The sequence below is a fragment of the Nerophis ophidion genome, linkage group LG20, assembly GCF_033978795.1.
Source record: "Nerophis ophidion isolate RoL-2023_Sa linkage group LG20, RoL_Noph_v1.0, whole genome shotgun sequence".
Taxonomy (NCBI): domain Eukaryota; kingdom Metazoa; phylum Chordata; class Actinopteri; order Syngnathiformes; family Syngnathidae; genus Nerophis; species Nerophis ophidion.
Genome location: NC_084630.1, coordinates 15725355 through 15753278, shown reverse-complemented (window position 1 = coordinate 15753278; position 27924 = coordinate 15725355). Strand labels below are relative to the sequence as shown.

At 39.8% G+C, this 27924-nt stretch overlaps 1 protein-coding gene across 1 annotated transcript in view; it reads left to right on the top strand.

Annotated features, from left to right (window-relative positions):
- The first annotated feature begins 8320 nt into the window (after positions 1–8320).
- Positions 8321–27924, top strand: part of slc25a10b (solute carrier family 25 member 10b) — a 43511-nt gene continuing 23907 nt past the window's right edge. The window contains exons 1-2 of the mRNA XM_061880575.1: positions 8321–8819; positions 23678–23797. Of these exons, the coding sequence (XP_061736559.1) occupies positions 8730–8819; positions 23678–23797 (210 nt within the window). The 5' untranslated portion in view covers positions 8321–8729. The remainder of the gene's footprint in view (positions 8820–23677; positions 23798–27924) is intronic.

Below are 27924 nucleotides of genomic sequence, written 5' to 3'. Positions count from 1 at the left end.
GCTGCGCCTGATTGGCACCTGGCCACACCTGGTGTCAATCAGCGAGCTACTATTTAAAGCTGCCTTTCCCTCCAGTCAGTGCTGGATTATTGTCGCTCCTACCTTTTGTACCTGTATCCTATAGCTGTCGGCAGTTCCTGTTTCCCGGTATCCTGTTTCCTGTCTCCTAGTTCCTGGTGTGTGTTCTTTCCGTGGTTTTTGAAGATTAAATAATGTTTTCCCGCACAGTGCCTGCCGCCTTCTCTGCATCTTGGTGTTTGTCACAAACTCAACCTGACATTTTTAATCCTACCACTTTTCCTTAACATGCCGGTTTGCTAAAACTTTTGTACACTTCCTGTTCTCAATTTACTCACAATATACTCCATGGATCATGGTTCTTTTTCTTTGTACTTTGTAAACACTTCAAGTTGGAAGAGTTTCTTCGTAGTGGATTATATTAGTACAGCTGAGATAGGCTCCAGTACCCCCCGTGGACAAGCAGTAGAAAATGGATGGCTGGAAGGATGTTGGATTTCTTTGCTTAACCCAGGGTTCGGCAACCCAAAACGTTGAAAAAGCCATATTAGACCAACAATACAAATACAAATCTGTCTGGAACCGCAAATAAGTGTTACAATGAAGACAACACATGACATAAGTGTCTATATTAGCTATATTAGCCTACTATAAAAATGAATTTAAAAGTCTTATATAAGTGTTATAATGAAGGCACCACATGACGCAAGTGTCCATCTTAGCTATAATAGCCTACTATGAAAATTGTAGACTTGTTGCCTTCAGCAAACATTGAAGCCAGACCGAGCATGGCGAGAAAGGTGAATAAATAGCTCTCTGATTAGTGGTCGACAACAGGTGAGTGTGCCGAACACTAACCAGAGGCAGGTGAACCAAATTAATCCCCATGGAACAAACCCAGAGGTGCACAAACAGGAACTAAGGGAGTCCAAAACTAACAGAAAATAACAAAACACGATCCGGCCACGGATCATGACATCCTACCCCTTTTCCTTTACATGGCAGTTGTTATAACTTTTGTTCCCTTCCTGCTCTCAATTTATTCACAATATACTCCATAAGTAATAACTATAAAAAATAAATAAATAAGTAAATATTAATCGGTAAAGTAAGTTACATTTAATATGGTAAAATGAGTAAGATTATCTTGAAAATGAATGGATGAATGAGATAAATTTAGAATGTTTATCATGGTTCTTCTTTGTACTGCCACAACTCGGCTTAGACTTGGATTGTTTCCTCTAGGCAGATGAGAATCAGCACGAGCGAGGCGTGGACGTGAGTACATTGTTGTTTATTTAAAACTATAATAAAAAAGAAACAAACTAAGGGCGCTCACAAGGAGGTACAGACTCTTGGCTATGAACAAACAAAAGACTAGCATAAATGCTGCAAACTACAAACATGAAACAAAAACACTTGCTCGATTGGCATGAATAATAATAAACTATAAACAAAACTAGCACATGGCATAAATACAAAAACTATGGACGAGGGCATGAAGGAGGTGCAGCATGGGTAGCGTGTGTGCGAGTGTGAAGATCCCAGCAAGCAGACAAGAAAAAGAGTGACTTAAGTAGCTGTGATGATTAGTGAAAACAGGTGAGGCTGAGAACAGGGACGTGACATGACAGGTGAAAAGTAAAGAGTTGGCATGGAGACGAAAACAAACCCGGAACTTAAATGTCCAAAAAACTAAACATAACCTGACCAAAACCAAAACATAAACTTACAGGCGTGACATGTACTTTGTAAACACTTTAAGTTTGAGGAGTCTTGTGAAGCGGATCATATTTTTTGATTGACTGATTGGAACTTTTATTAGTAGCACAGTTCAGTACATGTTCTGTACAATTGACCACTAAATGGTAACACCCGAATAAGTTTTTCAACTTGTTTAAGTCGGGGTCCACGTAAATCAATCCATATTAGTACATTGTTTGATTTTTTTTTGCTTAATCCATTCCATAATTTAATTCCACATACTAATATACTGAAGGTCTTAAGTGTTGTACGTGCGTAGAAAATGCTTCAAATTACATTTTTCTCTAAGATTAAATTTCTCCTCTATTGTCGAGAAGAATTGTTTTATTTTCTTGGGTAGCGGGTTATAGTTTGCTTTGTGTATAATTTTAGCTCTTTGCAAATTCACCATGTCGTGGAATTTCAGTATTTTTGATTCAACAAAGGATTTTTATGTTCTCAAAATCCAACATTATGTATTATTCTAACATATCTTTTTTGTAACACCGTGTACTTTTGTAGTTGTTTCCCCATATTTCTGCACAATAAGTCAGATATGGTAACAGTAGTGATCAGTAAAGAATATGAAGTGATTTATGGTCTAGAATAGTATATTTTTAACCTGTTTTGAGCCAAGGCACATTTTTTTCACTGAACAAATCCGGAAGCACACCACCAGCAGAAAACAAATTCAGCAGTCGATATTGAGAGTAAAAAGTCGTTCTCGCAATTGTTGGATATGACTTGAAACCATAACTAACCATGCTCAATATAGCTCTCGTCTCAAAGTAGGTGTATTGTCACATCACACCCTGACTTATTGCTGTTTTCCTGTGTGTAGTGTTTTACTTCTTGTCTTGCGCTCCTAGTTTGGTGGCTTTTTCTTTTTTTTGGTATTTTCCTGTAGCAGTTTCGTGTCTTCCTTTCAGCGATATTTCCCGCATCTACTTTGTTTTAGCAATCAAGAATATTTCAGTTGTTTTCATCCTTCTTTGTGGGGACATTGTTGATTGTCATGTTCAGATGTACTTTGTGGACGCTGTCTTTGCTCCACAGTAAGTCTTTGCTGTCGTCCAGCATTCTGTTTTTGTTTACTTTGTAGCCAGTTCAGTTTTATTTTCGTCCTGCATAGCCTTCCCTAAGCTTCAATGCCTTTTTTTTTAGGGGAACTCACCTTTTGTTTATTTTTGGTTCAAGCATTAGACCCTTTTTTACCTGGACGCTGCCATTCGCTGTTTCCGACATCTACGAAGCCATTAGCTACCGGCTGCCACCTACTGATATGGAAGAGTATTACACGGATACTCTGCCGAGTTCTAGGTAGCACTGACACTCAACAACAACACATAATTTGCAGACTATAATTACTGGTTTGCAAAAAAATATTTTTAACCCAAATAGGTGAAATTAGATCATCTTCCACGGCACAGCAGACTGTATCTCACAGCACATGTTTTGTGCCTCAGCACAGTGGTTGAAAAACATTGGTCTAGAAAAAGTTCTGCTTTATTAACATTTTTACCATCTATTGCATTGTTAATTTATTTTGTAATTTCACTAAAGCCATTGAAGTTGAAACATTAGCTCTGTATCCATATTGGTTCTCAGCGAGTATTCTATTTTTGTTTGTAAAACTCTCTCATCTGTTATTGAACAGTTTTTCAATGATTTTAGGAAATTGTGGAAGTAAAGAAATAGGTCTATATCTTGTAAATTGGTGTTTGGCAATTTCAATAGAGTTTATTGGAAGGCGTTCACTGAGCACTTCCTGCACTCCTCAAACCTGCAAGAACAAGTCCTGCCTGTAGCGAAGCAATTGACTGTAATTTGGCAAGAGTACTGTGGGGCTAACAAACAGCTTGTGTTCAGGACTTAATAGTTTTCTTTGTCAGTGCCGCTCTTAGTTTGACAATGAGGAAAATAAATTCACATCAGACAGCCAAAATGATGCAACAGTATTGTCAGTGGTTCTCAAATGTTTTTCCACCTCAGAAAACCTTTGGTTCTCCAACTACCACCATAATGACCAACATTAAAATACAGTAGCGTAGTAGGCTTAAGTATTCATTATAAACAAAGCAGAGGTTTTATTTAACACATATTTTTACTATTTTGGGCCACTGCAACATTACACACAATTTGTCTTACTCTCTAATCAAAACTTACAGTAGAAATGGGATGCATATGTTCCCATTTGTCATAGTTTACCTGACACATGAAACGTGATGAATTGGGTGCACTATCCGCTTTAGCCGCCAGAAGGCAGCAGGGTCTTGAATATCTTAAAATGTGTTTTGTTGCAACTCCATTTTTGACCACATGTCATGGCGCGGGCTCGATCCCACTTGTCGTATGCAGCTAGGGCCAAGGACACGCCCACACGCCAACAAGGCTGTGGGCAATCAGCAATCAGCTTTTAGTGATGTCCAACTTCAAAGATTACCTCTCAAAATACCATCATTGATGTCACCACATGACCGTTGCTGGAGCAATACTATACAGAAACACATGTACGCACTACCCTGATTTGAATCACATCAACAGTGTACAAAACAGGGTTTTTTTTAGCGCATTTAAAAATCAATTAATACACATCAGCAATTTAAACATGTCTCACATTAAAAAAACATATAAAAGTAAAAAAAATATCTATATCTGAACGCACAATTTGTAGAACTTATTTGACGCCGTTCCCCATTTCATCGCCAGAACAGCTGAGCAAGCTTCCGGGAATGGCCGACATCTCCTCACAAAATTTAGTTTCTCTTTAAATATCCTTCTTGAAAATGGCCTTGCAAGTATATATTTGCCACCTAATCAACGTTTTGTTATCCTTCTCTGCTATCCCTGTCTGACCATATTGAATCACATCAACAGTGTACAAAACAGTTGTTTTTTTTTGCGCATTTAAAAATCAATTAATACGCATCAGCAATTTAAACATGTCTCACATTAAAAAAACATAAAAGTAAAAAATATATATATCTGAACTCACAATTTGTAGAACTTATTCGACGCCGTTCCCCATTTCATCGCCAGAACAGCTGAGCAAGCTTCCGGGAATGGCCGACATCTCCTCACAAAATTTAGTTTCTCTTTAAATATCCTTCTTGAAAATGGCCTTGCAAGTATATATCTGCCACCTAATCAACGTTTTGTTATCCTTCTCTGCTATCCCGGTCTGACCATATTGAAGCACATCAACAGTGTACAAAACAGTTTTTTTTTTAGCGAATTTAAAAATCAATTAATACGCATCAGCAATTTAAACATGTCTCACATTAAAAAAACATAAAAGTAAAAAATATATATATCTGAACTCACAATTTGTAGAACTTATTCGACGCCGTTCCCCATTTCATCGCCAGAACAGCTGAGCAAGCTTCCGGGAATGGCTGACATCTTCTCACAAGATTTAGTTTCTCTTTAAATATCCTTCTTCAAAATGGCCTTGCAAATATATATCTGCCACCTGATCAACGTTTTGTTCTCCTTCTCTGCTATCCCGGTCTGGCTACGGATGCAACACTTCCTGCTTCCTGCTAAATCAAAACTAGTGATCGGATACTCGCGAGTATCCAATCACATCAAGCTACTTCGACAGGCTACTGTCAACAACTTGTGATCTGATTGGCTATCGCAACTGTCTATCAACTGTATGTCCCCGTTCACTTACAGTGCACGGACGTCTGCATAGTTGATTCTGAAGGCCTGTGGCAGATTTGGTACAGCATGGCAACATAAGCTAGCTGAATTCTGATTGGATACAAACTAAAACTAAAAACAACAGCACTGGAAGGAGCATAACATGACAGGAAGAGAATATGAATACTTCTAGATGTTTAGGGAAAGTAGATTAAAAAATAATTTTATCTTTAATTATGATCATGATTTCTGGTTATGTTAGGCCAGCAGAGAAGGCCTTTCTGGCCCCTGGCAGCACACCACTGTGTGAACATGTCTTTTTACACTTCTCTGGACAAGACCTTGTGTCTAACATTGTCATAAATGTTTGTCCTTTGCCCTGGCATGCCAGACACCCTTAAATAGAATGACTTTAACAGCCTTGTATAGTGTAAGGATGAATATAGATCTTGAGGAGCTGTTCAAAAGATTAGCTCAATATACGTATGTGTCAAATTTTAAAGAGAAATTCATTTACATGAAATCAATTCATGGATACATTATTGCAGTGTTTTTCAACCTTTTCTGAGCCAAGGCACATTTTTTTTCATTGGAAAAATCACGAGGCACATCACAAGCACAAAAATGAAACTCAGCAGCTGATATTGGCAGTAAAAATTAGTTCTCGCAATTGTTGGATATAAATTCAAACCATAACCAACCATGCGTCACCCTAGCTTGTCTCAAAGTAGGTGTACTGTCACCACCTATCACTGCAAGCCGTGACTTATTTGGAGTTTTTTGGTGTTTTCCTGCGAGTAGTGTTTTACTTGTTGTCTTAGGCTACTATTTTGTTGTTGATTGTACGGATGTACTTTGTGGACGCCGTCTGCTGCTCCCATACTCTGTAAGTTTCTGCTGTCGTCCAGCATTCTGTTTTTGTTGGATTGAACTTTCTGATGGATTGAACTTTCACAGTATCATGTTAGACCCGCCCGACATCCATTGCTTTCGGTCCCCTAGGGGGGGGCGGGGGTTGCCCACATATGCGGTTCTCTCCAAGGTTTCTCATAGTCATCATTGTCACTGTCACTGTCACTGACGTCCCACTGGGGTGAGTTTTCCTTGCCCTTATGTGGGCTCTACCGAGGATGTCGTTGTAGTTTGTGCAGCCCTTTGAGATACTGGTGATTTAGGGCTATATAAATAAACATTGATTGATTGATTGTTTACTTTGCAGCCAGTTCCGTTTTATTTTCGTTTTGCATAGCCGTCCCTATAACCTCCAAAGCCTTTCCTTAGCGGCACTAGCCTTTGTTTATTTTTTTGGTTTAAGCATTAGAGACCTTTTTACCTGCAATCTGCCTCCCGCTATCAACTGCATATTGTGATCATGACAAACCATGTTCCCGACTTCCGCAAAGCATTTGCTGCCACCTACTGATATGGAAGAGTATTACATGGTTGCTCCACCGCGCTCTGTAGACCATACTTGCCAACCTTGAGCCCTCTGAATTTGGGAGATGGGGGGAGGGGGGGGGGGGGGGAGGGGGTTGGTGGTAGCGGGGTGTATATTGTAGCGTCCCGGAAGAATTAGTGCTGCAAGAGATTCTGGGTATTTGTAGTGTTGTGCATATGTTGTGTTACAGTGAGGATGTTCTCCCGAAATGTGTTTGTTTGGTGTGGGTACACAGTGTGGCGCATATTTGTAACAGTGTTAAAGGCCTACTGAAATGAGATTTTCTTATTTAAACGGGGATAGCAGGTCCATTCTATGTGTCATACTTGATCATTTCGCAATATTGCCATATTTTTGCTGAATGGATTTAGTAGAGAACATCCACGATAAAGTTTGCAACTTTCGGTGTTAAGAGAAAAGCCCTGCCTCTACCGGAAGTCGCAGACGATGACGTCACACGTTGCGGTTGCTATAGCAGTTATTCACATTATTTTTAATGGGTGCCTCCAACAAAAAGTGCTATTCGGACCGAGAAAACGACAATTTCTCCATTAATTTGAGCGAGGATGAAAGATTCCTGTTTGAGGATATTGATAGCGACGGACTAGAAAAAAATAACGGGATTGCATTGGGACGGATTCAGATGTTTTTAGACACATTTACTAGGATAATTCTGGGAAATCCCTTATCTTTCTATTGTGTTGCTAGTGTTTTAGTGAGTTTAACAGTACTTGATAGTTGGAGGTGTGTCTCCACGGGTGTCTTGACTCGCAGTGTCTCAGGGGAGTCGACGGCAGCTATGGACGGCACAAGCTCAGCTTTTCTCCGGTAAGAACTGACTTTTTAACCACAAATTTCTCACCGAAACCTGCTGGTTGACATTCGGTCATGATTCATGTTCGCTTGACCGCGCTCGCATCCATAGTAAAGTTTCACCTCCAGGAATTTTAAAAAAGGAATCACCGTGTGTTTGTGTGGCTAAAGGCTAAAGCTTCCCAATTCCATCTTTGTACTTTGACTTCTCCAATATTAATTGAACAAAATGCAAAAGATTCGGCAACACAGATGTCCAAAATACTGTGTAATTATGCCGTTAAAGCAGACAACTTTTAGCTGTGTGTGTGTGCAGCGCTCATATTTCCTAAAAACATTAGGAAACATGACAAAACTCCCGGGAAATTTAAAATTGCAATTTAGTAAACTAAAAAGGCCGTATTGGCATGTGTTGCAATGTTAGGATTTCATCATTGATTTATAAACTATCAGACTGCATGATGGGTAGTAGTGGGTTTCAGTAGGCCTTTAAAGATGTAAAACAATATTTTGAGAATGTCTGGCGGTCCAGATTGAAAAGCTCAACGGGCCACATGTGGCCCTTAATTTGCCCCAGATCTGTCTTAAAGAGACAGTACACTCAAGCGGGGCGACACTCAACCAGGCAGGGTGTATGTTTCTTTAAGAACCACATGACAATGACTTGTGTGGGAAAAGTGGAGTGAGAGTTGTGTGTGCGTGTGTGTGTACTGCGGGTTCCGTGTCTTCGTCACGGGGCCGGGGAGGCAGCTCCAGCGTCCACGCCGTCAATTGGCTGCTCTTCCGCACGACTTCGGTTTGCTTCCGGCGTCGCCACACAACCTGCAGACCGTGCACGCACACGCACGCCTACTCCACGTTAATATGCGGCGGGACCGGGGGCGGGGTGCGCGTGCACGATGCATCTTCTAGCCAAAGTCCCTCTTATCGGAATGTTTGAAGATTAACGAGGTCGTCGGCGGACGTGCACATTACAAGTGGGCCTGGCCTGTCTCCGGTGGGCCCGGGTAGAGAACACCGAATAAAAGCTACACCGCGCAGCTGCACCCGCGAGACGGCAGCGGACGGAGCCATGCCGGAGAAGCGAATGTCGCGGTGGTATTTCGGCGGGCTGGCGTCCTGCGGAGCCGCCTGCTGCACGCATCCCTTGGATCTCCTCAAGGTGAGAGATTGTGGCTCTTTTTTTTTTATATATATATAATTGTTTTTGGACGATACTACACTATGGAGGACTGCAGGCCTTCACAGCAGGCTGCAGCTGTCCTCACCCACGCCAACACTTGGCACTGAATGACTCCTAATGATATTTAAGCCTGCAGATAAACTGAGATTTTGTGTCTGTAGAGTAAAAGTGTGCACATGGCAACCTATTAGTACAGGTTACACGCTATCAAATCTGTGTGTGCACACCTGTGCGAGATATGCAGGGTTTTTTCAACCACTGTGCCGCGGCGCACTAGTGTCTCTGTTGTGTTTTAGGCACAATACCATCCATCCATCCATCTTCTTCCGCTTATCCGAGGTCAGGTCGCGGGGGCAGCAGCCTAAGCAGGGAAGCCCAGACTTCCCTCTCCCCAGCCACTTCGTCTAGCTCTTCCCGGGGGATCCCGAGGCGTTCCCAGGCCAGCCGGGAGACATAGTCTTCCCAACGTGTCCCTCGGGAGGCGTTCGGGTGGCATCCTGACCAGATGCCCGAACCACCTCATCTGGCTTCTCTCGATGTGGAGGAGCAGCGGCTTTACTTTGAGTTTCTCCCGGATGGCAGAGCTTCTCACCCTATCTCTAAGGGAGAGCCCCGCCACACGGCGGAGGAAACTCATTTCGGCCGCTTGTACCCGTGATCTTATCCTTTCGGTCATGACCCAAAGCTCATGACCATAGGTGAAGATGGGAACGTAGATCGACCGGTAAATTGAGAGCTTTGCCTTCCGGCTCAGCTCCTTCTTCACCACAACAGATCGGTACAACGTCCGCATTACTGAAGACGCCGCACCGATCCGCCTGTCGATCTCACGATCCACTCTTCCCCCACTCGTGAACAAGACTCCTAGGTACTTGAACTCCTCCACTTGGGGCAGGGTCTCCTCCTCAACCCGGCACAATACCATTGTGAGCATTTTGCAAATTTGTATAATGCGCAATCTTTTTGAAAATTGCTTTCAGCTATATATTTGAATAATGTGTGGTGCACATTTTGCAATCAATGGGCGTAAATACATGCGTTGGTGTCTAAATAATTTATTAAATACTTATGTTGGGGGCGGCATGGCGTAGTGCAAGGATGTCAAACTTGGCCCGCCGTGTAATTTCATTTGGCCCTAGAGGTAATCTCAAATTAAAATCAGAGCTGGCCCGCCGGTATTATACAGGGGCGGTGCCGCTGTAACAACGCATTTGCCAAACCTCACGATTTACCCGAGAGACTCCCGAATTTCACTGCCCTTCCCGAAAATCTCCCGGGGCAACAATTCTTCCGAACTTCACCCAATTTCCACCCGGACAACAATATTGGGTTTAGCGTCCTCTACAACCTGTCGTCACGTCCGCTTTTCCGCCATACAAACAACGTGCCGGCCCAGTCACATAATATCTGCGGCTTTAACACACACGAATGAATGCAATGCATACTTGGTCAACAGCCATAAAGGTCACACTGAGGGTAGCCGTATAAACGACTTTAACACTGTTACAAATATGCGCCACACTGTGAAGCCACACCAAACAAGAATGACATACGTGTTTCAGGAGAACATATGCACCGTAACACACGTAATACCCAGAACCCCTTGCAGCACTAACTCTTCCTGGACGCCACAATATACACCCCCGCTACCACCAAACCCGGCCCCCCCAATTTTTATTTCAATTTTATTTGATATGCCATTGATATTTTTTAATTATTATTGATAGGTTGATTGGCAACACTAAATTGGCCCTAGTGTGTGAATGTTGTCTGTCTATCTGTGTTGGCCCTGTGATGAGGTGGCGACTTGTCCAGGGTGTACCCTGCCTTCCGCCCGAATGCAGCTGAGGTTGGCTCCAGCGACCCCAGAAGGGCCAAGCGGTAGAGAATGGATTGATGGATAATTTGAAACTCGACTTTGCATGTCACTATAAAGTTATACAAGCCTTGCTTGTTCAATATTCAATGCAAAACTTGTTTGGATCCCTCTTAAAAGGTTAATTTGTTCAGCCTTGGCCCACGGCTTTGTTCCGTTTGAAATTTTGGCCCACTCTGTATTTGAGTTTGACACCTCTGGCGTAGTGGGTAGAGCGGCTGGTCAGAAACCTGAGGGTTGCAGGTTCGCTTCCCACCTATTGACATCCAAAAAATCGCTGCCGTTGTGTCCTTGCGCGGGACACTTCACCCTTTGCCCCCGGTGCCGCTCACACTGGTGAATGAATGATGAATGAACGATAGGTGGTGGTCGGAGGGGCCGTCGGCGCAAACTGGCAGCCACGCTTCCGTCAGTCTGTGGCTACTGATGTAGCTTACCACTACCAGGTGTGAATGAATGATGGGTTCCCACTTCTCTGTGAGCGCTTTGAGTGTTTAGAAAAGCGTGATATAAATCTAAGTTATTTTTTTTAATGTAAATCTATTAATTTGCAGTCGGGACAATATAACTGAGTATTGCCCTCAAATCAGTCCAACCCTAACCCTACCCAAGTGGTTCTTAACCTGGGTTCCATCGAACCCTAGGGGTTCGGTGAGCCTCCGCCACAGAGGTAAAGACACATCTGACTTATTGTGTCAATAAAAAACTTCTCCCTGTCAGCGTATTATGGCTACCCTCAAACAACATTCCGACTAATTTTCCGTCTGATTTGCAGTTTGTTTGATTGATCGATTGAAACTTTTACTAACAGATTGCAAAGAAAGAGAAAACACAGTACAGCTTACACAGTTCAGTCCATATTCCGTACAATTGATCACTAAATGGTAACACCCGAATACGTTTTTCAACTTGTTTGAGTCGGGGTCCACGCTAATCAATTCACGGTAACACAGTTTCATATCATTTCACTTTACAACAGGGGTAGGGAACCTATGGCTCTAGAGCCAGATGTGGCTCTTACAATGACTGCATCTGGCTCTCAAATAAATCTTAACTGACATTGCTACTGAAATGACATTTTCTTATTTAAACGGGGATATCAGGTCCATTCTATGTGTCATACTTGATCATTTTGCGATATTGCCATATTTTTGCTGAAAGGATTTAGTAGAGAACATCGACGATAAAGTTCGCAACTTTATGTCGCTAATAAAAAAGCCTCGCCTTTACCGGAAGTAGCAGATGATGTGCGCGTGACGTCACGGGTTGTAGGGCTCCTCACATCCTCACATTGTTTATAATGTGAGCCTCCAGCAGCAAGAGCTATTCGGACAGAGGAAGCGACAATTTCCCCATTAATTTGAGCAAGGATGAAAGATTTGTGGATAAGGAAAGTTTGAGTGAAGCACAAAAAAAAGAAAAAGCGACGGCTACAGGCGGCGGCAGTGGGATTGTTTCAGATGTAATTAGACACATTTACTAAGATAATTCTGGAAGATCCCTTATCTGCTTATTGTTTTAATAGTGTTTTAGTGAGATTGTAAAGACATACCTGAAAGTCGGATGGCTGCGGTGAACGCCAGTGTCTCTCAGAGAAGCCGATGGAGGAGCCAAGATCACAGCTGCCTTTTTGAGCTGCAGGAGGGAGTCCCATAATCCACTGAAGTATCCGGTAAGAGCCGACTTAATATCACAATTTTCCCATCCAAAAACTTGCTGGTTGACGTAGAAAACATGTTTGATTGACCGCTCTGTGTTAAACGACAAACAAAGAAACACAGGCTGTGTCTCGGTTGCTAAAGGCAGCTGCAATCCACCGCTTTCCACTAACAGCGTTCTTATTTATAGTCTCCATTATTAATTGAACAAATTGCAAAAGATTCAGCAACACAGATGTCCAAATTACTGTGTAATCATGCGATGAAAAGAGACGACTTTTAGCCGTGTGTGGTGCTGGGCTAATATGTCCGCTCCCACCCGAGACGTCACGCGCACGCGTCATCATAAGCGTCATCATTCCGCGACGTTTCCACGGGAAATTTAAAATTGCAATTTAGTAAACTAAAAAGGCCGTATTGGCATGTGTTGCAATGTTAATATTTCATCATTGATATATAAACTATCAGACTGCGCGCTCGGTAGTAGTGGGTTTCAGTAGGCCTTTAACACAATAAGTAATGAATAATTCCACAGGTAATCAGTGTTAAAAATAACGTTCAAAATATAAAACATTCTCATGCATTTTCATCCATCCATCCGTTGACTACCGCACCTGTTCAAGAAGTCAAGAATGGTGAGAAGCATTTTATTCATTATTAGTTAGCTTCAGAATAAAAATGTTACTAAAAATAATAACAGACGTGTTATACCCTAATGTTGGTTTTACATAAAAATGCACACATTTAGTTGTATTCAGTGGTTAAAAAATGTTTTATGGCTCTCACGGAAATACATTTTAAAATATTTGACTTCCATGCCTCTCTCAGCCAAAAAGGTTCCTGAACCATCAATCAATCAATCAATGTTTATTTATATAGCCCCAAATCACAAATGTCTCAAAGGACTGCACAAATAATTACGACTACAACATCCTCGGAAGAACCCACGAAAGGGCAAGGAAAACTCACATCCAGTGGGACGCCAGTGACAATGCTGACTATGAGAAACCTTGGAGAGGACCTCAGATGTGGGCAACCCCCCCCCCCCCCACCCCCCCCCCCCCCCCCCCTCTAGGGGACCGAAAGCAATGGATGTCGAGCGGGTCTAACATGATACTGTGAAAGTTCAATCCATAGTGGCTCCAACACATCCGCGAGAGTTCAGTTCAAGCGGATTTAAGACAGCAGCGAGAGCCCCGTCCACAGGAGACCATCTCAAGCGAAGGCGGATCAGCAGCGTAGAGATGTCCCCAACCGATACAGGCGAGCGGTCCATCCTGGGTCCCGACGAGCGGTCCATCCTGGGTCTCGACTCTGGACAGCCAGTACTTCTTCCATGGTCATCGGACCGGACCCCCTCCACAAGGGAGGGGGGGACATAGGAGAAAGAAAAGAAGCGGCAGATCAACTGGTCTAAAAAGGAGGTCTATTTAAAGGCTAGAGTATACAGATGAGTTTTAAGGTGAGACTTAAATGCTTCTACATGCTTTACATCATGTCCAAAAAGGAGTAGGAAGAAGCAAAGCTTATTTAATACTACCCCTTTCCCACTTCAGAGCATTTACAAACATATAGATTCATTTACTGACCTTTTTATAATAAAATAACATTTGTGAATTAGTATACACAACAGTTTTCTAATATGTAATCAATTAATCCAGTCATTATTAACATACTGAGATGCAGAATATCAGTATTTCTCATAATTCTTCTTCTTTGTACTTTGTAAGCACTATTAATTTAAAAAAACCTCTTAAACTGGATCATATCAGTACAATGTTTAACTTCATTACTCAATCCATTCCATAATTTAATTCTACATATTGATATGCTAAAGGTTTTAAGTGTTGTACGTGCATACAAATGTTTTGAAATAGATTTTCCTGTAAGGTTATATATTTCTCCTCTTAAGTTGGGAAGAATTGTTGCACATTCTTTGGTAGCAAGTTAGTTTGCTTTGTACATAATTTTAGCTGTTTCCAATTTTACCAAATCACCAAACTTTAATATTTTTGACTCAATAAATAAAGGGTTTGTATTTTCTCTATATCCAACATTTAATATTATTGTAATTGTTTTTTTTGTAACACGGTTAACGAATGTAGTGCACATTTGTAGTTATATATTTCTGCACAATAACTCAGATATGGTAACACTAGCGAGCAGTAGAGAATATTAAGTGATTTTTTGGCCCAGGACGTATTTTGCTTTATTCATTATTGAAATGTTTTTTGCCACCTTATGTTGTATGTCTTGTATATGAGATTTTCAGTTAATTTTATCATCTATTAATACTCCCAAAAATCTTGTTTCTTTTACCCTTTCAATATATACTCAGTCTATTTTTAATCGTGTATAATGCTCTTTTCTTCTGTTACCAAATAGCATTATTTTAGTTTTACTGAGATTCAAAGAGAGTATGTTTTTATCAAACCATTTTTTAAATTTGTCAATTTTCTGTGTTATTTTGGTGACGCTTCCTGTTTTGTTGGTGTTCTCCTCTCACGCCTTGCTTTGAGTGCGAATGCCCGCACCTGTTTTGTTTTCGCAATCAAGACCATTAGGTTGTGCGTACGCTATCCTTCTTCGTGGGGACATTGTGGATTGTCATGTCATGTACGGATGTAATTTGTGGACGCCGTCTCTGCTCCACACGCTGTAAGTTTTTGCTGTCGTCCAGCATTCTGTTTTTGTTTACTTTGTTCAGTTTTGCTTTTGTTTTGCATAGCCAATTTCCTAGCGGCGCTTGTCATTTGTTCATTTTTGGTTTAAGCGTTACATACCGTTATACCTGCACGCTGTCTTCCGCTGTGCTCTGCATATTGGGATCACGACTAACCATTCTCGACGCGTTCCGACTTCTACAAAGCAATGAAATACATGCTGCCACCTATCGATATGGGGTATTAACACGGTTACTCTGCCAAGCTCTACACAGCACAGGCACTAGACAACGGCACATTGATATAATTGTTGATTTGCAAAAAATATTTTTGGGACCAATTAGGTGAACTTGCTTAATTTCCCACGGCACACCAGACAATATCTCACGGCACACTAGTGGTTGAAAAACGCTGCACTTGTGTACCGTGAGATACAGTCATTTCCAGAAACTTTCCGGAAGTTAAGCTCGGGAAGTTTGGAAATATTGACCATTTTTTGATTATTCAAAGTTGGACACCGTCCATGGGAATTAATGGGAATTAATGAGGAATTACAATAATTATATAATATTGAGCACTTGTCTATATGCTGCTGAATCTTTGTGGCATTTTTGACGAAGCTCTCTGCACAGTATTTGCAAATGTACGCAGTCTTTCCGCCTACATTGGTTGGGGTGTAATGTCTCCACACATCAGATGGTGTACGTGGCATTATTCTGTTTGTATTTATTTATTTGTGTAAAACACTAATGCAATGCCACACACAGATATAAATGGTCAGCTAAACAATTGGAGTAGTCTTTTAAAATATTTCACCAATGGACAAATGAATAGAAATAGGCTAGATCAGGGGTCACCAACGCGGTGCCCGCGGGCACCAGGTAGCCCGTAAGGACCAGATAAGTCGCCCGCTGGCCTGTTCTAAAAAATAGCTCAAATAGCAGCACTTACCAGTGAGCTGCCTCTATTTTTTTAATTTTATTTATTTACTAGCAAGCTGGTCTCGCTTTGCTCGACATTTTTAATTCTAAGAGAGACAAAACTCAAATAGAATTTGAAAATCCAAGAAAATATTTTAAAGACTTGGTCTTCATTTGTTTAAATAAATTCTTTTTTTTTTTTTTACTTTCCTTTTTATAACTTTCAGAAAGACTATTTTACAGAAAAAATACAACCATAAAAATGATTTTAGGATTTTTAAACACATATACTTTTTAAACTCCTCCCTCTTCTTTCCTGACAATTTAAATCAATGTTCAAGTACATTTTTTTTTTATTGTAAAGAATAATAAATACATTTTAATTTAATTCTTCATTTTAGCTTCTGTTTTTTCGACAAAGAATATTTGCGAAATATTTCTTCAAACTTATTATGATTAAAATAAAATAAAAATATTCTGGCAAATCTAGAAAATCTGTAGAATCAAATTTAAATCTTATTTTAAAGTCTTTTGAAATTATTTAAAAATTTTTGTTCTGGAAAATCTAGAAGAAATAATGATTTGTCTTTGTTAGAAATATAGCTGGTCCAATTTGTTATATATTCTAACAAAGTGCAGATTGGATTTTAACCTATTTAAAACGTCATCGAAAATATATATTTATTGTGAGAAATCATTAAGAGGATCAGTGTTTCCACAAAGATAAATACAATTAATTATTAATAATAACATAGAGTTAAAGGTAAATTGAGCAAATTTGCTATTTCTGGCAATTTATTTAAGTGTGTATCAAACTGGCACTTCTTCGCATTAATCAGTACCCAAAAAAAAGCTCTTGGTTTCAAAAAGGTTGGTGACCCCTGGGCTAGATGAATAAATGAACACTCAATCAGCATGCTAAATCAAACTATAACCTACCCTCTTGTATGACAACAGAATGGCGAGCAGAACAGAAGGCAGAGGAAACTGCACGTTTTGATTTAGTGTTTGCTAGTTGAACTTTACAGATCACAAAAAAGCTAAATCCGGATCGCCAACGTTGTCAGCATAAATGAATGGGATTTAACATAGAGAAAATTAGCATTGTGGCTAACGGAGAAATATTTTCGGTTCATTGTGAGACTGTGGTGGTACATTAACCTAGCTAGCCAGTTATATTGGCCCCAAAATAATTTAACAAGTACAAGAACAGCTGGCTAGCTTGAGTTGAAGTCTGCTGGAGTAGTCAACAGTCATACAGTAACAAGAAATTACACCTCTATTAAAACTTAAATTCCATAGCTCAAATATATTTACCCCAGTAATATCATCAAAATTTACCTGACTGGATGAAGTCCTTGGGCTCAGATACTAGTGTGGCCTCAATAGCCCTGTTGTAGTCTGGAACAGGCTGGGAATTATCTGTGAATGTGATGGGAGAATGCACTGTACATGTGATAGAGGAATGCACAGCGCAGGGTTGAAATTCTACTGAATTTGTATTTAAATCAGGTTGTTTTAGCTAATAATCATGCTGCAAGATCTAGCATGTTGCATGACATTTTTATTCCCATTAAATTTCCGTTAATTCCCATATATTCCCGTTAATTCCCATGGAAAGTTTTAAACTTTGAATATTCCCGGAATTTTGCAACCCTAGTAGAGAGTGGTTTCATTTGCAATCTAAAAACACCTCGACAATTGAGCATCTTCCAAAAACGGGTTATAAAAGTGACTGTCGAGCAAAATTATGATTATGGATATCCAATATATTTTATCTAGACCACCAAGGAAGTGTTTAAAATGTAGATTAAAATCATCATAGGCCCTCAATAACATACATGTATCACACTACGTACGATCAAATGTGTGATTTATTGGATTATTTAGAAAAAACAGTTTTACTGGGAAACCAAAGAAGCTTCCAGCATTCCTTGCCACACTGGATTTTTGACATAACCAAATATATTGGGTTGTTTGATAGTTTGTGTGAAACATGAATACTAAAGGCACGTGTGGAATAGAGACACTGGACATTGTGATCATGTTGTATGCATGCATGTTCAAAATAATCTCAAATACCAAAATACAAAATACCGTATTTCCTTGAATAGCCGCTGGGGCGCGAATTAATTTAAAACCTCATCTCACCCCTGCGCTTATTCAAGGCATGCTGTAAAAGTAAGCAGGCGCTAATAATTTTATAACCTCTTCTCACCCCTGCGCTTACCAATGGCATGCAGTAAAAAAGTTGGTTATTTATGCGTCATATAACGTACACTTATTCAGCCTGTTGTTCACTATTCTTTATTTATTCTAAATTGCCTTTCAAATGTCTATTCTTGGTGTTGGATTTTATCAAATACATTTCCCCCAAAAATGCGACTTATACTCCAGTGCGACGTATATATGTTTTTTTCCTTCTTTATTATGCATTTTCGGCCGGTGCGACGTATACTCCGGAGCGATTTATAATCCGAAAAATACGGTATTAGTTTAGGAGAGCACACACAGTGTCACACATAATTAGCTATTGGCTGCTTGTCACCTGGAAGACCAAAATTAGTGTTAGTCACATGAATCTGTGTTTGTGGTTGGCATATAAAAACATAAATCGGCAATGGCCAATCACATACTTTTTCACCAAAATCTTCTGATAACAATCGGCAAAATCCCTACTATGCATACGTTTTTTGGTGGAGTGGTGGTGGGGGGTTTTAACCATGGCTCCAAACAGGCTAGAACTCCCTCTGGGGTCACGGCCAAGGGGTCGCGGACCCTTGCCATAGATTATTCCTGTGCGTGCGTGCATGTTGCTTCTATGTAAAGCTGCATAGACTAGTAAAAGCCAGTACATGTGAACTTCAATGACCTGATAGCAAGCACAGTCCCATGACCTTGGTTCCACTAACTGGCCCCATGGGGTGTGTAATTATTGACTAGAGGCGCACTGTCTCCATGGGGTGACGTTTTATGGCAGCAGCATTCATGATAAACAATATAATTAAGTTTACAAATTACATAAATGCACAAGACCACTTATAGCCACATTTGCTACATAAATAGCAGTTAGCAGACCTAAACAATTTGACAGGCATTGTTATGTCTGTCAGGTTGAGTGACTGATAAACATTGGCTGAAACAACTTTATTTTTTGGACTATAAGGCACAAATAAAACCTTTCAATTTTCTCAAAAATTGACAGTGCTCCTTATGTACGTATGTAATAATTCTGGTTGTGCTTACCGACTTCAAAGCCATTTCATTTGGTACGTAGTGTAAATACTTGTGACCAGTGGATGGCAGTCACACATAAGAGATACGTGCGGATTGCAGGTTGACGCCTGTTAAATAAATGACTCGAGCAAGTACTCCAAAGCAAGCAACACCAAAACCATTTTTAATGATAATAATAAACCATTTTTATTGTTCCATTTTGTAGTGCAATAATGTTCATTGTCATTGCTGTGTTATTAGTTCCTACTTCACATATTTGTTCTTCTTTATAATTTTTGGTATTAGGGCTGGGCGATATATCGATATACTCGATATATCGTGGGTTTGTCTTTGTGCGATATAGAAAATGACGATATCATGATATTCGAGTATACGTTCTCACGCAATTGCTTTTAGCGGCGAGCACTGCATGCGTTTCCCACTCTTTCTTGTGTCTCCTTCTCACAGAGACCTAAAACAAGGGCACCTTCTTATGTACGTCACGTGTGCAACGTCACACGCTCCCGCAGAGTAGACAGGTAGTGACATGGGTAAAGTTAGTTGTGATGCTAACAGTGCGATGCGGGTGGTAGTACGAGAAAGAGAAGGTGCGAATCTGGTAACAAATGAAGGAAGAAGAATTAATTCCCAAGAAAAACAGCACGGGTTCCATCGTCTGGCGGTGGTTTGGCTTCAATCGGGAATACGTTGAACAAGTATGCGGCAAAAGCGTTGCTACAAAAAGTAGCAGCATTGCTAATGTAGCATCATTTGAAAAGTCACCCGCTAAAGAATGAAGAGCGCTTGAAACTCCGCATGTCAACATCTCCGTTCGGTGCCACAACAATAAAATGCCGAAGCAACTATTTCCAAATCAACACCGTATGAAAAAAATAGTCAACAACAGAAGGAGACAACGTCCGCAGGAAACTACCACATAGCAAAGGAGATTTCCTATTATGCAGCTCATTTTTATTTGACAGTTATTGAAATATCTTGTGTGACATCATGCACAAAAGTGCACTTTATTTGTTTTAAACTATTGTAGTGGCGTTCTGTACAAAAAGTGCACTTTAATTTAGTGTTGTTTTGATATGTCATCTTAGTGACATCATGGACAAAAGTGCACTCATAGCTTGTTTTAAAATGTCTCTGACAATCTTGCACTTTCTGTTCTGGAAATGACATGAATGTTAGTGCCACTGCTTAATAACTGTTTAATAAATACTGTTTTGGCAAATTGACTTAGTTGTGATTTCCCTTTCTGCATGAAAGTTTAAAATGAGCATATATTAATGCAGTATGAATAAGAATGTTTTAATGTAGACACATAGAATCATCATACTGCTGTGATTATTTGCATTAAGTGTAGGGATGTCCCGATCCAATTGAAGTCCAAGCATAATGGGGAGATTCTTTCTAACAAAGACGAGCACGTCAAGATACTCAAGTGTCAGCCTGCTCCTGTGTTCATCAATGATGAGTGCTAAAAAGCCTCTCACTCTCAAGACTCATTAACATGTCTTATATTTACATCTAACACAATTTCCCAACTCATATGGAAATGGGGGTTTGTACTTAAATGCTTTTGTCCTTTTTGACCCATAGTAGGTTATTTGTAGGTCATTAAACAACTTTCCAGAACAGAGTAACTTCTGGAAACCAATCATAAAACAGTGGACTTTCAGCAAAGGGGTGCTTTTAAAGAGACCAAAACAAACTGTGTTCAAATCAACATAAGCATGCTATGCATCTACTTGTTTTAGAAAAGTATAACTCAATAAACACAAGTACTTCCAGAAAGAATCGACAGTAACAGGAAACACTTTCACCGTTTTCTGTATTCTGCATGTTGTCCTGATGACACCAACAGTAATGAACTGAAGTTGACTGCTTGCCTTGCAGATCACACACTGTTAATATTTATTCACGCTGTTGTATTGAAAGGCATGCACAATTCAAATGGAGTCATCAACATTGTATTTGGATGAGCAAAACACACAAAGTGCAAAGTCATGTTTTAAACATGTTTCCTCTTTTGCTCAAAGGCTTTTTTTCCCCCTGAAAAAAAACAAAACAATTCAGCCTTTGTTAACCTGACACACCTAGACTGGATTTTAAACCTGTTTTTTGTTGCACTTTTTCGTATGTTTTTCACATTTTTCTTACATCGGCGTGGCGCAGTGGGAGAGTGGCCGTGCGCAACCCGAGGGTCCCTGGTTCAAATCCCCCCTAGTGCCAACCTCGTCACGTCCGTTGTGTCCTGAGCAAGACACTTCACCCTTGCTCCTGATGGGTGCTGGTTAGGGCCTTGTATGGCAGCTCCCTCCATCAGTGTGTGAATGTGTGTGTGAATGGGTAAATGTGGAAGTAGTGTCAAAGCGCTTTGAGTACCTTGAAGGTAGAAAAGCGCTATACAAGTACAACCCATTTATCCTGTCTTTTTTTCAAGGACTACAGATGGAAATGTGCATCTTCTGCATTGTCTATTTCAAATAAGCAAACACCTATCTGGGACTAATGTCACCACCAGTGTGTGTCTGTCTATGCAGACAACCCGATCAGATAACATTAAAAAACAACAACACAATTTCATGCTTGCACAAGGGTGTACAAAGTCTGGTCCGTGGTCATTGTTTTTTTATTGGTTGTGGAAAAAGAAAAAGTTTTAAGGAAAATAAAGAAACGTTGAATGTTACAAGAATTTCCGCTAATGCTGGTAGTGTCCTGATCCAATATTGATATTGGTTCGATACACACACAAGACCAATTTTGCGTGCTTATTGGAGAATGTATAGATCACGGTTGGCAAACTCACTTTAGATCGGGGGCCACATGGCGAAAAATCTACTCCCAAGTGGGCCGAACTGTTAAAATCACGGCACGATAACTTAAAAATAAACTTTGGATTGTTTTCTTCGTTTAGAAATAGAACAAGCACATTCTGAGAATGTACAAATCATAATGTTGTTTTTTTACACTTTCATGGATAGATAATACTTTATTGATTCCTTCAGGATACATGTTGCTGTTAATAGTATTCTATCTTTATCTGTTGTTACAATATATAATAAATTGTGATAATGTTCATCAGTCAACTCATTAGTGTTCATTTTCAATCTATCAAAATTACAGTATGTTATTTATGTAGTTTGATCTTTTTTCCTGGACTGATGTACTAACATCATGTGGTTTATTTTTTTCACATATGTAGCATCATCTACAAAGATACAAATGATTGCTATTGCGACATCCAGTGGACACATTTAGAACAGCAGTTTCTTCCATTCAAAAATTTCAGGTTAATTTTTACACTTAGCAAACTCATCCTGCGGGCCGGATAAAACCTATTCACGGGCCTGAACCGGCCCTCTGGCCGTAGGTTTGACATCCCTGGTATAGATGTTAACTGGCTGTAAAGCTTTGCACAAGTAAACGCACAGCAGGATGGCTTGTATCGGATATTTTAAATGCAAGGCGATATCACCTGATACTTGTTTAAAAAATAAAATGTGATAAAACCAATGGATCCAAATGCTCCTATGGTTCCTTTGACTCTCGTTTTCTAGTCCAATTGCCAGTCGGGTGACACTGTATCTGCACGCGCAGATAAAAAATGTTCCCAAACACAGAACAGTGAATGAATCTTCATCACTCACTTTAAAGAGCCATTCGGAAGACTTAATTCGTTAACAAACATCACATTTCTACATCATCTTCTGAAACTGTCAAAACTGCCTGAGTAAATTTATTTTGATCAATTTATTTGGTTTCAAGGATGGCGATTTGGTTACATTTATGGTCGTCTAAGCCAGTGGTTCTCAAAAGGGGGGTACGCGTACCCCTGGGGGTACTTAAAGGTATGCCAAGAGGTACGTGACATTTTTAAAAAATATTCTAAAAATAGCAACAATTTAAAAATCCTTTATAAATATATTTATTGAATAATACTTCAACAAAATATGAATGTAAGTTCATAAACTGGGAAAATAAATGCAACAATGCAATATTCAGTGTCGAGAGCTACATTTTTTGTGGACATGTTCAATAAATGTTGATGTTAAAGATTTCTTTTTTTGTGAAGAAATGTTTGGAATTAAGTTCATGAATCCAGATGGATCTTTATTACAATCCCCAAAGAGGGCACTTTAAGTTGATGATTAATTCTGTGTAGAAATCTTTGTTTATAATTATTTTTGCATCTTTTTTTCCAAATAGTTCAAGAAAGACCACTACAAATGAGCAATATTTTGCACTGTTGTACAATTTAATAAATCAGAAACTGATGACATAGTGCTGTATTTTACTTCTTTATCTCTTTTTTTCAATGCTTTGGTCTGATTAGGGGGTACTTGAATTAAAAAAATGTTCACAGAGGGCACATCACTGAAAAAAAGGTTGAAAACCACTGGTCTAATCAATTGATTTAAGAATATTAAATGCTTTGCTAAATGGCTGTAAAGTTTCAACTCAACTCCATCCCTCTGTATGTTTTTTCTTGTAGGTGCACCTACAAACACAGCAGGAGGTGAAGAAGAGGATGTTTGGCATGGCTGTTCATGTGGTGAAGAATAATGGCATCCTTGCGCTTTACAATGGCCTCTCTGCTTCCCTTTGTAGACAGGTGTGTTACCTTTTTGTCGTGCACACATCCTAGGTGTCATTTTGACCGTCAGCACAGTGCATTTATTTAATGGTCGTCCACTTAACAGCCACTTCATTAGTACCACTCGTACATCTAATGTAGTCTGGTACAACCGTCGGCCCATTTAAGCACTTACCTACTCAGTGGCCTAGTGGTTAGAGTGTCTGCCCTGAGATCGGTAGGTTGTAAGTTCAATTCCCAGCCAAGTCATACCAAAGACTATAAAAATGGGACCCATTACCTCCCTGCTTGGCACTCAGCATCAAGGGTTGGAATTAGGGGTTAAATCACCATAAATGATTCCCGGGCGCGGCAACGCTGCTGCCCACTGCTCCCCTCACTTCCCAGGGGTGAACAAGGGGATGGGTCAAATGCAGAGGCCAAATTTCACCACACCTTTAACTTTTACTTATGATAATGCTTGCACATTTCTCACTGTTACCTCTAACTTAAACAATTATCAGTACAATTATGAGTGTATACTTGTATTATTCAATTATTTCTCATCTAATTGTTTTGTTTTTTATGATTTAATTTTTGGTGTTCATTTTGAGCAATTTTTAATTAGTTTTTTTGTCAAACTTATGTAATGTAAATTGGTTTAGTTTAAATGAACTACATTTCACAGCATCCATCCATCCATTTTCTACCGCTTATTCCCTTTTTTGGGGGCGCTGACGCTTATCTCAGCTACAATCCGGCGGAAGGCGGAGTACACCCTGGACAAGTCGCCACCTCATCGCAGGGCCAGCACAGATAGACAGACAACATTCTCTCACATTCATACACTAGGGCCAATTTAGTGTTGCCAATCAACCTATCCCCAGGTGCATGTCTTTGGAGGTGGGAGGAAGCCGGAGTACCCGGAGGGAATCCAGGCATTCACAGGGAGAACATGCATATTCCACACAGAAAGATCCCGAGCCTGGGATTGAACGCAGGACTGCAGGACCTTCGTATTGTGAGGCAGACGCACTAACCCCTCTTCCACCGTGAAGCCCCATTTCACAACAAATTAGTCAAATATAATATAAAGTAAGTACCGTATTTTAGGGACTATAAAGCACACATAAAATCCTTTTTTTTCTTCTCAAAACTCAACAGCGCGCCTTATAACCCGGTGCACCTAATGTACGGAATAATCCTGGTTTTGCTTGCCGACCTCGAAGCAATTTTATTGTGTAGTTGGTGTAATGATATGTGTGACCAGTAGATGGCAGTCAAACATAAGAGATACGTGCAGACTGCAATATGATGGCATTATGACTCAAGTAAACACCAACATTTTATGTTTCATTGAAAATATAGAACATTACACACGGCGCTAAAAAATCTTATCAAAATAAAGCCACACCACTTGATGTGCTTCAACATTCGAGTATTATTATTGTGTGTGTGTAAAAGGTAGGGCATATCTGCCGTTTTGCAAAATCAACTTATCTTACCTTATTTTACCTGCTGATCTGTATTTGTGATCAGCATAAATCCTGAAAAATTGCGTGCGTCCGCCTTTGTAGTCCGTATAGACACCGTAGTCGATAAGCTTCTTCTTTTTCTCTATCTTCTTGTTATGGGACATTCATCCTCCGCTGTTGCCGTTTTGTAATTTAAAATAGTGTAAAGTTCTTACTTATATCTGTCAGTAAACTCGCCATGAAAGCGTTAAATCATATCGGTGTAGTGAGTTTACATTATTCACCCAAGGAAATTTAGTTATTAGAGAGTTCCGGTCAAACGTTTTTTCACGGGACACATCTCCGGTGTTGTTGTGTCCGGACGAGAAGATGCTGCTCCGTTATTGATTTAAGTTAAGTCTGAATGTCATTAAAACAGTTAGCTCTATCTTTTGACACGTCTTCCACTCCCGTCCTTGCACGCTGTACCGCTACAACAAAGGTGACGGGGAGAAGACGCTACCAAAGCTGACCCACGTAAATAAGACCGCCCACAAAAAAGCGCATCCAGAAGCGACTGTCAGAAAGCGGCTTGAAGATGATCTGTACAACATAATCTATGTAACATTTTGACCAAAGAACCATCATTACATGTTATGCAGACCATAAGGAAGTGTTTTCAATTTAGAATTAAAAAAAATAATATGACCCCTTTAATGCACCCTATATATGAAAAAAGATCAAAAATAGACCATTCATCGGCAGTGCGCCTTTTAATCCGGTGCGGCCTATGGTCTGGAAAATACGGTATTATATAAAGGACAAGCATATTTAACGTTACCTTAAAACCCCCTACAAAGCATCTCAATAATAACATTTATTACAAAATGACTGCAATCCGTGAATATAGGATCTACAATGTAATTCTGTCCTTTCTCAGCAATAAAAACAACAATAAAGATAAGATATAACAATCGTGTAAAATTGTGCAAATTTCCATTTCTTTGCTTCACTTGTCAGTAATTTGCATACTTTGCTATGTTGATATGATTTTCTTTAAAAAAGTCTCACAAATGGTGTATATACATTAAAAAAGGGGGTTTTATTCATTCGAATTAACATATATATATTTTTTTATCAATTTGCCATATTTTTCAATTGTTGCTTTTTGTACAAGGTTCTTTGTTGAGATTTTTTTCAAGTGTTTAGACTTGTTTTGACCTTTTTTTTTAATTGAAAACAAGAAGCAACACATATAGCATCTTCTTCTGGTGTTATTGTGGAATGTACTCGTGTTTAGAGACTACTTCTGTCCCACGACGTCCCTGAATAAAGAGGCAGAAGGGAGCACTGTCCTCAGGTATATCTGCAATACATATAAAAATCACGTTCACAGTGTTAGGAAAAACAGTGTTACATAATAGCTCTGTTACTTGTACGAGTAATCTGAAAAAATTCTATAACATACGTTACAACGCTGTTACTGATGGGTTTGATGTAACATGGCATGCTACTTTTGATGTGGTTGTATGTCAACAAGACAGCGGCAGCAACAAGGAAAGTATTTGCACAATTACATTTTTCCACATTTTGTTATGTTACAGCCTTATTCCAAAACAAAATACATTAATTTGTGTCCTCAAAATTCTACAGACATTTTTTTTATATAAATGTATTACAAATAAAACTAAAATCATGTGTATATAAGTATTTACAGTCTGTGCTCAATATACTTTGTTGATGCACCTTCGGCAGCAATTACAGCCTCAAGTCTTTTTGAATATTTTGCCACAAGCCTGGCACACCTATATTTGGGCAGTTTTGCCCATTTCTCTTTGCAGCACCCCTCAAGCTCCTTCAGTTTGGATGAGAAGTGTTGGTTTTCCTCCAGGATGTCTCTGTACATTAATGCATTCATATTTCCCTCTACCCTGACTCGTCTCCCAGGGTCCTGCTGCTGAAAAACACCCCCGTAGCATGATGCTGCCACTACCATACTTCACTGTATGGATGGTATTGGCTTGAAGATGAGTGGTGTCTGGGCCCACTACCATACGGTCTTGATTTGTGGATTGCTACTGAGATGGCTGTGCTGGTTTTCCTCTTTCTAAGGAGGAATGCTGTACCTCTGACAGAGTGACCATTGGGTTCTTGGTCACCTCCCTGACTAGACTAAGATGACTCCAGCAATGTACAATTTGGATGAAAACCAACACCTCCCATCCAATCTGATGGAGCATAAGAAGTGCTGCAAAGAGAAATGGGCGAAACTGCCCAAAGATAGGTGTGCCAAGTTTGTGGCATCATATTCAAAAATATTTGAGACATCAACAAAATATCACACAGATGCTATATATACCTTTTGTGCATGGGATTTTTTTGTGTTTTAATTGTTATTGCATTTGTATTTATTTTTTTTTTAAACGTGTCACATTGTCTCTATTTCTGTAGAATATTGAGGACGAAAATGGATGTATTCCGTTTTGGAATAAGGCTCTAATGTAACACAATTTGGAAAAATTGAAACGCTGTAAATACTTTCCGGATGTACTGCGATTGGTTGGTGACCACTCTAGGAGTAATGTCCAGTTTCCCGATGACCCTATTGAGGATAAGTGGTATAAATGAATAAAGAGTAGACATTTAGTTTGTGTTTACAATAATGAATCTTTGCTTTTTGGGCCAACTTGTCATATGGTGCGGCCCAGTTTT